Below are 12,637 nucleotides of genomic sequence, written 5' to 3'. Positions count from 1 at the left end.
GAACGGAAAAAGAACAGAACAACAAAGGGGAGGAGGGGCCTGATGTTATAAACAATACCAAGTAAAACACCAAAGGCATTTGGGAGTAAAAACAAATTCTGTTTGTTTGCGTAAAGGCGGTTTTTTTATTATCTTTCAATTTTGGAAACCGTTCACATCTTGAGTTTAGTTTATAAATTCAATAAACTTAATTTAAAAGTTGATTTTCAAAAAATAAATATGTAGGTAAGTGAGAGATGAAAGGGCCCCAACTACTGGGGAAATTCTGTGATTTTGGTGTTCACTACTGGGGAAAGCATTGGGCCTACTGGGGAACGTTCCCCAGTAGTCACACTGTTAAAAAATGCTCTGTTTGAGAGGTTCACGTCGTTCCCTTCGAGTTCGTAAGAAAGAATTATATTCAACTGAGTGCAATCGCAACAACAACAACTATATACAAAAGAAAGAGAGAAAGAGAGAGAGAGAGGTAGATAGGAAGGAGCGCTCACAATTTGCTAACTTAGCCTCTTATACATGTCGTGGTTTCAGTAGTAAATGGAAATGGCGGACACAGAAGTGTCAAGGCACCTGAAACTCTTAAGATGCTTGCTCACAGAACACGGCGACGAAAAATTTTTAGTAAAGAACAATGAACGAAAACTAGATGTTATTCTAAAAATGAAACTTGAGAACCTGAGGAAATGCGAACCTTCAGAATATACAGATCTGCGTAAGGTTGTAAGTGACCTTATCATGAAAGATTTCGAAATGGTTCAATGCAGTCAGGGCAATTGCGATCAGGACAACCAGATTGAAAAACAGCTGACGGAAAAGGTAGATGCATATACTCAAGATTTTAGAAAAATTTTCACAATAGCCTGTTTGCAAATTCTGGTCCAGATACATGAAGCAGTCACTAAAACTTTGAGTATCTTAGGCGAGTCAAATCACAACAACGCTCCTTTGATTGTTCTTGGAGTAAATGATAAAAAACTAATTATGACTGCATGTCAGCTGGTTGCCTGTTTTGGTGTCTATGCCAATTTAAAGCCAGGTGTGTGCGCACCATCTTCTGAAAGGAGTCAATATTGGGTATTGCTTGAAGAGGGAAAACAAAATGACACTATTGATGAAGCATTTCTGTTGATATGTATTAAAGGTATGTGCCAGTTGATTAGGAATGCAGAGTTTGGACAGCTTATTATAGGTAAATCTCTTGTAGAGATCTTTGGGGCTTTGATACAAATTGGCTTCAAAGTAAAGCCACAGAGCCAACAGGATCCAAACTTCTGTAGAAAGGACATTGCTGACAAGAAGGGTCTGAAAAGCTTTCTTAATGTGTGCAAACACCAAAGGGACTGGTGCAAGTCCATGCTAAGAGATTTGCTAGATTCAGTTTATCAGCCCCTTGCTGTTAGAAATTTGTTGATACTTCAAGGGTTTAGAAAATCTCACCATGCAAATCCAAACAGTCCTTCAACACCAAAGTGGCTACAGAAAATCTGCTCAAAATTGTTGTCTCAAAAATTAATGGAAGACAATGGTTTGCAAGTCATGTTGCATGCTCTTTTTGATGAGGACAACATTGGTATGTACAAAGCAAATTTTGTCACATAGCTTTTGTCTTATTTTCCTGTAAAATATTAGAAACAAAAGGTAAACTACTCTAATTTCAGTGGCGTGGATAGCATTAAGCTGACCTTATTTCCATAATGGTCCGGAGAAGTAGGATGATACAGGAACTTTTTACTGTTGTTAGTTACAAACCAGTTCTTAGATATAGACACATATGCCATCTTCCATTTAACTATATTTTGGAGCAATAAAAGTCATTTGCTTGAATATGCTGATATCGGATGTTGATTTTAGTGTGGACGGAAGACTGTTGCATGTTCTGGGCCCTAGGTAAGATAGGCATGTTTGTCCAGTATCGCTTTTCCAAAATATTAGGTCTTTAGAATTTAAACTTTGATCTCGTGTTATCTCTGGTTCTTGCAATTATTTAAAAAACAGAATGGATTTAGTTTTTTCTTCTCCAAAATGAATTCTGAGTTCATTTTCTACAAGCCAATCACAGAGTGAATTGAAATTTCTATTCTGTTTTGCATAGTGTGGGCAGGACTTGGGCACAATCATTTATAAGTTACTTGTCATCACTTGAAACATGCTGCAGCTTTTCCTTTCTTTCTATGTACATTATTAGTTCTAAAGTTATGTTGTCTGTTGTAGATGAGAAAGCAACAAGGCTTATTGATTCGATTGGATACTTAGTTTCAAGTTGCCCATATCAAGCATGCTCTTTAGAAGAATATTACAGAAAAATGTCTTCACAGGTGAGATATTTCTTGTCTTTTTCTCTTCTGTTTGGATACATTACACTCAGTAGCATCCAAAGAGTTCCTTTTTTGCAATGCACCACCCCTTAAAGCTCAGTCAAAATTTGATGTGATGCAATTATATCGAGATTTACAAAAGATTGTTTGTTGAAAGTGGTCCGTTTATTTTTGCTTTTCATGGCAGGAGATACCTGTAGCCAAAACGCCTAAATATTTGTTCAATCTATGGTATTTTCAACTCGAAATATTTTTTTTTGCTTTTTCTTGTTTTGTTTCTTGTTGCTTGATTTAGTTTTGTCTGAAGAGTAAAATATACTTCAAAAAGTCTTTGTAGATCTTTGTAGAAAATTGTTGATCAGGTATTTGGAAAAACAAAATATATTTGCTAGACAGAAAGCTACCTATTACAATATATGAAAAAGAAGTAATAAGGTTTGGTATCTTGAAGCAACTAATTTTTCTTTACAAATTTCACAGATTGTCAATGTTAGGCTTTGGTTTTGATGCACAAAGTATGAATAAAAGGCTTCATTTAATGCCACCACATTCTTCTCTTTCTTAAGTCAACTGGCTATCAGTTCATACATTAGGTTTAACACAATTAACAGTTTTTGAAATTCTTTTTGGTCAACACAAGTTGTTAAATTCCCTTTTGTCTATTTCTGTTTGTAGCCCAAGTAGTTTTGATTTATTTTACCTCCCTTCCTGCTCTTACTATGGCTCTTACTATGGTTTAATTTTGGGGCTACCATTTGTTTAGCATGCAACCCCTGGTCTCCTTAAATGTGGTCTCTCTAACTCTGTACTCTTATTGCTAACTGCACCATTCAATTATCATTTGCACAGCATGGTTATAAATTATCATTTACACATTTGTACAACTTGCCTAGTCATAGAATTTAGTGAGATAGCCAACAGTGGACTAGTTATAAGTACCTCAGTCTAAATAAAGCCTTTTGTGAAGTCTTAAAACTAGTTTTACAATTCATTTTATCCAGCACTTCAGATTAAGCCAGAAAACAAAGTTTCAGTGGTATAACTTGCATAGTTATGAAGTTATAGTGCAAGACCCAATATGGGACTGGGTACAAGTTCCCTAGTCTGATGGAAATTTTGATGGAAATTTTAAAGCTGTTTTGCATCTCAATTTATTCAGCACACCACATAATGCCAGAAAAAAGTTTCAGTTTTAAAACTTGCAAAGTTAGAGCGTTGTAGTGCTATACCTAAAAAAGGACTGGGTACTGGTACCCCAGTCCAAAAATAGCTTTAGGGGGCATTTTTGAAGCTTGATATGCATTTCATCTTGTTCAGCATATTGGATTGTCTACTTGTACCAAACTTCATGCTCTTATCGTAACAAGTACAATTCTACTGCTATGCGTCTGTACTATCATGAAACTTCAGATGCAAGTTGTTTCACAAAATAAAACGTTTCAACAGCCATAACTTTTGGCTTATAGGTGTGATCACATTGATCACATCACATTGCTTCAGTGGTCTTTACTCTTATGATGTAAACTTTGAAAATTCTGACCCAGGTTGCTAGATTGTTATGCAAAATTCCCTGTCTGTTATTGTATATATCGGTGTAGCATGGATCGTTATAGTCTTGTTATCATTATTATTGTACTGTCCGTAGTCGCTTTAGAGACATTGGTTTTCTAGCACGCTTAGCTGCATTTTAAATTGATAGATTGATTGTTTAGCTCAGTCGAAGTTGGGAGAGGCGTGGTCATGTTTTGGTAAAGGATTGTGATGGTGTAGTTGGAGAAAGAAGTTTTCAAGTTGTTTTAAAAGTGGTTAACATTGATTGTTTTTCAAGAGTAGAGTTTACTGTAAATAATATCATGTAAATAGTGTTTAAATAACGTCTATTTGGCTGCCTTACACCGACAAAGACCAGCCTTAGAAATCACAACATGTGTATCAGGTTTTTTTATATAAATAACGTCTATGTGTTTATCAAAGAAAAACACCGTTTTTATAAATAGCGTTATAAATAAGAGTTTTCCTTTTTTAGTTGACATCATATTTGAACAAATTATTGCATTATCTCCTAAAACCAGCAATGAAATAGGAATTGAGTGCACACGGAAGAAAAACAGATAGCTTAAAATAGTCAGAATGAGAAATGTCACAAGACACTGTCAAGTACGAAACTTTTTCTTTTTAAGTCACAAATTTGACCTGCAAACATGGCGAGGACCTGCAAACTGTGAAACTCAGTACCTTTCTTTCTTAAGGGGAAGGAAATGTTATTGAATTTGCCTGAATGCATCTGCAAAGAATTCATAAGGGAACACTGTTAAGAATATTCATAGCAGCTTGCCTTGACATCAAGGTTGCCGCATTCCATTTTGAAGTTTTGGTAAATGCCAAAACAACTTGAACGAACGAACGAACTCATTATTATAACTATATATACAGTGACCCAAACACTAAAATAATAGAGATGACTCTGATGATATGGACATGAATTGACTTCGTATTACATTGTCACTAGTAAACCAAGGCGCTGTCTGAAACCTAACTTCGACTGCATTTACTCGTTTTAATCTGCTGAATCCCGACAAATTTCTTCATTTAGAAAATGTACGTATTACAGTTGGCTATGCCTTAGCTAATATTTTGCAACTTTTTATATTTATAGCATGACAAACATTATAGTCAAATATCAATGGAAACATAAAAGCTACTGATATATCATTTAAACACTGCAAAATCTCTTTTATCTTAAAGAATAGAAAACATAAAGCAAACACCACTGTACTTGGCTCAGTAACAAAATAATTAAGTTTTCTTTTCCAAGAACGGCTTTTGGAGCTCTCTTATAGTAAGATCAGCTAACACCTCTCTTTTTATTGTGATTGTTGCCAGATCTGGAAGGCGGCTTTCTGATATTGTGCTTCGCAGATATGTCTTGACCAGTTTCAAGCAGCTGAAGGCTCTCTCGTCAAGATATCTTGCAGCAATGCTCTCAAATAAATATGTTAAACTATGCTTTATTAAAAAACAAGTAGATCTTCATGGTCACATGTAACAGCTTCCCCTTCAAGAAATTCCCAAGGACATCTAACAAACCGAACATTCAATTTTCTTTCTTTTACCGCTTTCATTCTAGCATCCCTTCTTAGCACACACCAACACGCAACTACGACGCCTTTGCAATTACGAAAAGTTCTATACATGTTATATATATCAATGTGTCAATTCTTGTTTCCATTAAATGATAACTTCAAAAAGGTGTATAATTATGACACAACCCCATAACAAAACACCCAAAGTTATGTCGGATATAGCTATATATAGAGAGCAAGGCTAAATGCAACGCAAAATATCATGACACGAATTTCCGACAACAACAGTTTGAAGCTTGGTGTAGGGCGGTTGCCCCTCGCCCCCTCACCCCCCCCTTATCTACGCCACTGTGTCACATTATTCTGAGAATGGTTTTGATCTCCATTGCTGCTCCGCTTAGAAAGGGTCAATACTTTAAGTATTTTTTTCAATTTTGCTTCAATCTTTTCTGTACTGTTGGCTTCTGCTCTTCTAAAAAATTAACATGAGCTTTGGAGGGAATCCCCCCCCCCCCCCCCCCTGGAGAAAAATGTGGATAGCACGTCATAAGAAGGTTTCGGTCGAGGGGCAGATCCACCAACAAATTCGTCGCTATGCTCCACGCTTTTTGCCTTTTTTCTGTATTTTAGAAATTTAATGGATCCTGTTATGAAGCAATGCATTGTATCGACTTCCGTAGTCCAGCTATGGAGTGCTTCCTCATCAAACGAACTTGATATTCTTGCTCCTTTAAGTAGGAAATATTCTCAAAATCTTTACCAGCTTCCCCATAAAGCCTGTTAGGCCCAGCGCACTCTTCGCTATCAACTGAGCTGAGCTTCACTTGTGGCTGTTGACGTAAGCTGTTTCCTCAAGTGTGCGTTGTCCTGTTCTGAGAATTTGGTCACGCGTGCCATCAGCGTAGTATATTCAACATGTTTAATAATTTTGTGCACGAGTGAACATTCCTCGCAGTGTGCCTGCGTTCTGAGCTATCAGCTGAGCATTCGATGCCAATATGCTTGCAATGCGACCAACATTGTTCATTTTTTCACATCTAATTTTTTTTGTAAATTTTTCCATATACATTGTTTTTTAATTGCGATAATTATATTTTTAAAAAGTTTTTTGAAAAAGAACTTTGAAAATCGTTTTTGAAATATTGATTTGCTTTGAAATCGTTTGACTTTGAAACTCCTTTTTTGACTGGAAAAAAGTTGCTGTCGGCCAGTGTTATCCAGTAAACCATCATGCTTTACATCGGAGCGACGCTGTATTCGAACTCGTATAGTTCGAAATTTTAGTAATTCGAAAAAACTCTCAGGTCCCTTGAAAATTGCTACTGTTTTGCCAGGCTACCTACTGTCTCATTGTGACAAAGAGACCTCGAAGTTAGGAACGGATTAGTATGTTGAGACTGTTGAATGCCATAATTTGCATTTTTCTGTCCTTGTGGGTCGTTAGCCAACCTATCGAAGGTATGCTGAAAGCGTCAAAGTTTCTGGCAGATACAATTTGATCAGCTCTATTTGAAGCCTCTGTAGCTCCGAGATATAGTAGATTTGATACAGCCCCAAATATAATAATTTATAAAATAATTTGTTTTCAGTTGGCGTATTAGATGAAAGTCTAATAGCTATAAAGAAGCTAATAAAGGCCAACTATCTGTGAAGAATTATTATTAAATGAATATATGGTACAATGTTAAAAATATTTTTTTTTGATGTTGCTAATGATTGGGACCCCTGATACTGCGAGTTAGTGTTTGCCACAGCTTTTGACCTAAATATCTCACAGTTTCTATACCATAAGAAGTTGCCCTGGCCTTTGGAATGCCAAGACTATTTTTATTTCGCATAATGTACATTTGTTGCTTGAAAAATCTCACTCCTGAAAGTAGGGTTAAGGTCATGTTTTGTTCTGTATATTTCTATCATCAAGTACGGTAGGTTGCGTTGGTGAATAGATACTGTATTATCCAATGTCAGCAATATTTCATAGTCGGCATGACTGTCTCTATAAGCAATTTTGAGTGCTCTTTCGTGGATTTCATTCACTTTCGCTTTCAGATATCTGTAATAAAACATCCAAATAAGGGGGCAGTAGCTAAACTGAGCTTTATGAAGCTGTTCATCAGGAGACCACTTTATCAGAACCCACAAATGACGATACTCTAGCAAAGGCATGCAGTTTTTGGCTGGCTCTTTTGCGTGAGTTTGAGACGTGACTTTTGAAATTAAGATTTTTATCTATTCACCCTTTGCAATTTTTCTTAAGAGCTTTCTTCAACAATGGCCTTTCCGACTTAGATCTTAATGTCACCTTAGATGGTCCCTTCATTCAATTTAATAAATTTGTCTGGAAACCACTTTGATAAAACAAGAGCATCAGTTTCTAGCCGTTCTAAAACTGTATCTTATGACAGTTGGCTGAAAAAGTCGTTGTATCATCAGGAAAGTTGCATACTGCAGTATCAGTTACCATTAAGAAATAAATCATTAATGTTTAATTTTAATAGAAGAAGACCAAGGACTGATCCTTGTGGTACACCTGCGAAGTAATTATAAATCATCAGTCGAGTATCTTTACAAGTAACCATGGGCTTTTAATTAGGCAATTAATAGCTCATGGTCTATGCAATCAAACGCTTTTGAGAGATCCACCAGGAAGGCACCAACCACCCCTTTTTTATCTAGGGAATTCTTACAAATATCCATTTGTAACGGTTAGGGGTCTTCTTGAGACGGCAAAGAACCAGTTAATAACCAAGCTCGTTGGTGGAGCAATGGGCTAGGCCCAAGGGCCTAAGCCCTGAACAAGTAACGCACAAAAGATACTCCTTCTTTGATCTTAACTCTAATGATTCAACAGAAAGACTATCTTATATCGTGATCAACACATACTAATAACATAAACGGAAGCTAATTAACAGGACAATACGAGCGTCACACTACAAGTTGAAAGACAAACACATTGCCATAAAAAGGCGTTCACTAACACAACAGAACTTTAACACCCAACAGGAACATTAATAAATTGAATAAATATAAAATCCAAACCAATATAAATTAATCTCAACAGCGCATGCTGTGTTTAGAAACCTTTCTGAAAACCACAAGTAGGGAGCTAAGAATCTATCCGCGAAGTCAACCATCTGAGCATAAAAAGCCGCTCACAGACCTTTAATGAAGTGGACAGAACTGTGATAGGTCGTTAGTTTCGTTTTTCTGTAGTTTTATTACTTTTGAATAGCGAAGTTATGTTTTCTGATTTAAGGTCTTCAGGAAACGTTTTCTGAAATAATGAATTATTGAAAATTTTCGTCAGTAATGGTACCAAAATGTCTTCGTTTTCTTTTAGTATCCGCAGAGGAATACTTTCAATTGTATTTATTGGATTTAGTCTCGACCCGGCGGGTTCACTTCTATAAGAATCTATATACCATGTGAGTTCCAAAAATGGATTTCTACCCCCTTATCTCTGACATAACTGGCATCGCAACACACCCTAATCTCTGAACATTTGGGTATGTTACACCTCTTTTCTCTGACCCAAAAATTTTTAAATTAAAGCAGCTCCATCATCTTTGACAATAGATTTGATAAAACGTAAAATGTAGATTGCCTCAATAACTGACTCCAATAATAAGAAAAATATAATTATAAGAGTTAAACAATGTTGATTTTGGTGCTGCAAAAAACCTATCTTCAGTTTTGATGCTAATGTGGACCCAATATGAAACTCATATTAAAGACATGTCAAGGTCAAGTCAGAACTGTGTCATGGCATGCTAGGGTAATGAAAAGATGAAAAAATCTGAGCCAAAAATCTTAATCAATGAAGACTAGTGCTTAGAATAGCAAAAAGTACAAACAATAGTCGCCTGTTAAAAAATCAATGTTTATCAACAAGTCAAGCTGAAAACCTGGCACAATTAAAGGTTGTGGAAGTTGTTCTGCAGAGTTTCCCATACTCATACACAAGATAGCACATTGTTTCTGCACATTTGCACACATGCACATATTTCTATTTGTACTTGCATACACAAGAACTTGTGGAGACCTTCCATACTCTGCAGATTGAACTTTGCAGGTGCTACTTAACCTGACTCAATTTTAAACTTCAAGTAAGCAACTTTCAAGTAGCTATTATTTTCATACATCCACTATAAAATACAATCAACAACATTTCATCTCAGTTTAGCTTAAAGTTTACATGTCGATATTCTCTCAAAAGTCATTCCCACCCGTACAGTTTAAAATGCATTCATTGTGTTGTGACATGAACAGCTTTGAGCATCTTTTGCGAACAAATTGAAACAACTTGCAATTAAATTAATGTTCATCTAACACAAAATACGATTCAAAACCGAATAAAATCAATATAAATATTCTTTCCTGTTGCTACAGGACCTTTTAACTAACTATTTACAAAATATGCTTACTACAGCAGATTACTACTACAGTAGTATTGTTGTAGTATTTTGTAAGCCGAAGGTTTTATTCGTTAGAAACATATAAATCGAATAGTAATCTTTTGGTGGTACAAAACTTTTAAATGGCTTTGAAAAAAGCAAACATTTAGTAAACTAAAGCTTTTCGTCTGACACTCTTCAGAGTTTAAAACGTCAGAACATAGATCGAAAACTCTACGCTAGGAAGTATATATACCCAGTTGTGGATCGAAATAGGCCAATCAGAAACACGAGCACATGACTGTGAAGGTTGACCAATCAGTGCAGCTTGCCTATTGAGAATGTTACCAATGGAGTCCTAAGGTGAAAACGAACTCCTTTTGTCTACACAGTAGCGGTTTTTTCGTGCTTATGTAGATAGATTCCAAAACTGCTATAGATTCCAAAAATAGATTCCAAAATCGAAGAGTAATTTTCAGCAGATTTATAACAAGTGAGACTTTTTCTTAAATTTTTTAATTCATGGCTATCCATGAAATTGCTAATTTCACAATGTTTCTCTTTCGAATTTTAAGTGCATATGTCAAATTAGCAGTTGGCTAATAAAACAAAAGCATTTGGAGTGGAATTACATTGTTTCGTGACTTTTCATTTCTTCTTAATTAATTTTTACTGCCGTAAAAATTCACCCTCGATTGCATGCTTTGTACTAAACAAAAGAGATAACTGTATTGCATTAGCCAATCATGCTCACGACACATGCCCTTTAAGTCTCCAGCAATGACGAAGTTTTTGTATCGAAAAGTAAGTTAGTCATGCACTTTGTGTATCTCTGCAAAGAAAGTTTTTCGCGTTGATGTTCACATAATTAGTATCCCGTATGTACATTAAGTCCCGTATGTAATTCACCCATGTAATCTCGTACACGCGTGTTTTGTTATGGAGTTCTTATGTATGGAGTTCATATACAGTTAGTATTCTAGTAGTTATATAATCATGGACATTTCATTATGATCAGCTCCTAAAACATTATAATTGGGGCGGTAGGTACTGATAAAGGCCCATTTTTCTTGCCAACATTGATTTTTTTCAATACACATTCAATTGAATTGGCGATATTCACCTATTCAATTTCATTCGATGGAACTTTATCTTTGATATTTACCAGAATCCCACCACCGTTGCATTTCTATCATTACGGAAGGGTTTTCTGAAACCATCAGTTAAAAACATCAAACACAGCAGCAGTATTAAAGATAAGGCTGAACAATGCTTCTATAAAGCATTTTTCACAGTATTACTAAGAAGATAGGTTTCAGAATATTTTAGAAAACCTGTTGCGCACAAAAACAGAGCACAAACCAAAGTTGTAGACATTCTTGAGAAAATTGAATGAAGCAAAGGTCAATGGGCTGGACACCTTGCTCGAATGAAAACCAACAAATGGGCTAGAAAAAACAACCGAATGGACGCCGATGGATAGAAAAAGAATAGACAGGTCCCAAACGAGAAAAATCGGAAAAATTGTCCAGTCAAAGTTCTGAAAACGGTTTTAGGGCCGCTAGACATTGCAGAATCAAATTTCACTTGGGGACTTTTGAATTTTTTCCTTATTTTCAAAATGGCGGCTCAGTTGCAGAATGGCGGACTTTTAACATAAATTTAAGAATTAAATAAGCATATTCTTACATCAAACGCAAGTTTTTGATTTCTTCAAGCAGATAACTATATCTTTTTGTAAATATTCCGTAGAAATTATCTTTTACCGTTTCCCTTCAGAATGGTGGCATAAATTCAAAATGGCGGGTATTCAGAAATTACCATTTTGATCTTGCACTAATCCTTTTTTCCAACTATCTGTGAATGATGTCATCCTTGCATGCGATAACGATCTGTAGACAAGGCACTAGAGGGTCGTCACTATCATCGTAGTGTTAGACTCCACAAGCAATAATTTGAAGCACTCCTGCATTTCAGTATCAAGCAGCTAGCCAGTTTGCACGTTCTTGATAATCATTTGAAGCAATCAATTGCAGATTTACGGGTAAATCAGTCTCCAGTAACGCTTACATCAGTCTTGGCACAACCTGCATTTCAGCTCCTCTTCGAGAGTGCATTATCAAATCATAACGAAACGCAAGCGAAGATGATTGTGCAGTATCTAAAAGATGTTTCGGCAATACTATGTCTGATAAGTTCAGTAAGGGAAAATACAATTGAGCGGCATATTGCAGCCGAGAGGGCATTGATACCCAAGTGTTTTGCATTTGGCCATCCGAATTATTCGCGGTATCTTTCATTCCAGCATGTCAACCTTCTAGACATCAAGAGGAGCCATGCAACAATTTGGCAAAACCTGTTGGAAAACGAATATGGCGGATCGGTCTCTGGCGAGTCATTTTCTACCATGCATGGCGATTTAATTACAGAGACGACAATAAACAGAGAGGTAACAGCCAGAGGAGGCCCAATGTAAGGAGGCCTCAGCACAGATATAACTGCTGTAGACACCTTCATGAAAACAAGTCACTTTATAGCAAACTTACGGATGAAGCTGAAAGAGAGGTTGAGAGTATTTACAACGTCGTCACACAAGGAAACAAGTGTAGGCACTCGAAAGAAGCACGAAATAATGATACAAAGCCTCATCAACAAATTGGACAGCTACTTTGACCCTTTTTTGGCTGGTCCCGCTCGACATTTTAAAACTAGCTGCCAAATTGATGAAGCAGTTATAACAGGTCTTTTGTCGTCAACCCAAATGGGAAATGAAATGTTTAAAGAATTTTTTCAAAAAAGGCTGAAAGACGCTAATGACAGGGTCAGCATTTTCGAGTTGTAACCCCAA

At 36.2% G+C, this 12,637-nt stretch overlaps 2 protein-coding genes across 2 annotated transcripts in view; both read left to right on the top strand.

The window, feature by feature from the left end:
- The first annotated feature begins 509 nt into the window (after positions 1 to 509).
- The window catches only part of LOC135689593 (transport and Golgi organization protein 6 homolog), a 51,414-nt gene continuing 39,286 nt past the window's right edge, over positions 510 to 12,637 (top strand). Inside the window, exons 1-2 of the mRNA XM_089116263.1 lie at positions 510 to 1,567; positions 2,209 to 2,312. Coding sequence (XP_088972389.1) covers positions 535 to 1,567; positions 2,209 to 2,312 — 1,137 coding nt within the window. The 5' untranslated portion in view covers positions 510 to 534. The remainder of the gene's footprint in view (positions 1,568 to 2,208; positions 2,313 to 12,637) is intronic.
- LOC148960282 (uncharacterized) overlaps positions 9,849 to 12,637 on the top strand; it is a 5,111-nt gene continuing 2,322 nt past the window's right edge. The window contains exon 1 of the mRNA XM_089116269.1: positions 9,849 to 12,637. This exon is cut by the window's right edge and continues 2,322 nt beyond it. The gene's annotated coding sequence lies outside the window, so the exon portion shown is untranslated.

This window comes from Rhopilema esculentum, chromosome 5, assembly GCF_057945365.1.
Source record: "Rhopilema esculentum isolate cy_ngs chromosome 5, ASM5794536v1, whole genome shotgun sequence".
Taxonomy (NCBI): domain Eukaryota; kingdom Metazoa; phylum Cnidaria; class Scyphozoa; order Rhizostomeae; family Rhizostomatidae; genus Rhopilema; species Rhopilema esculentum.
Note: the sequence above shows the minus strand (reverse complement) of the source record. Positions and strands in the feature narration are given on the sequence as shown.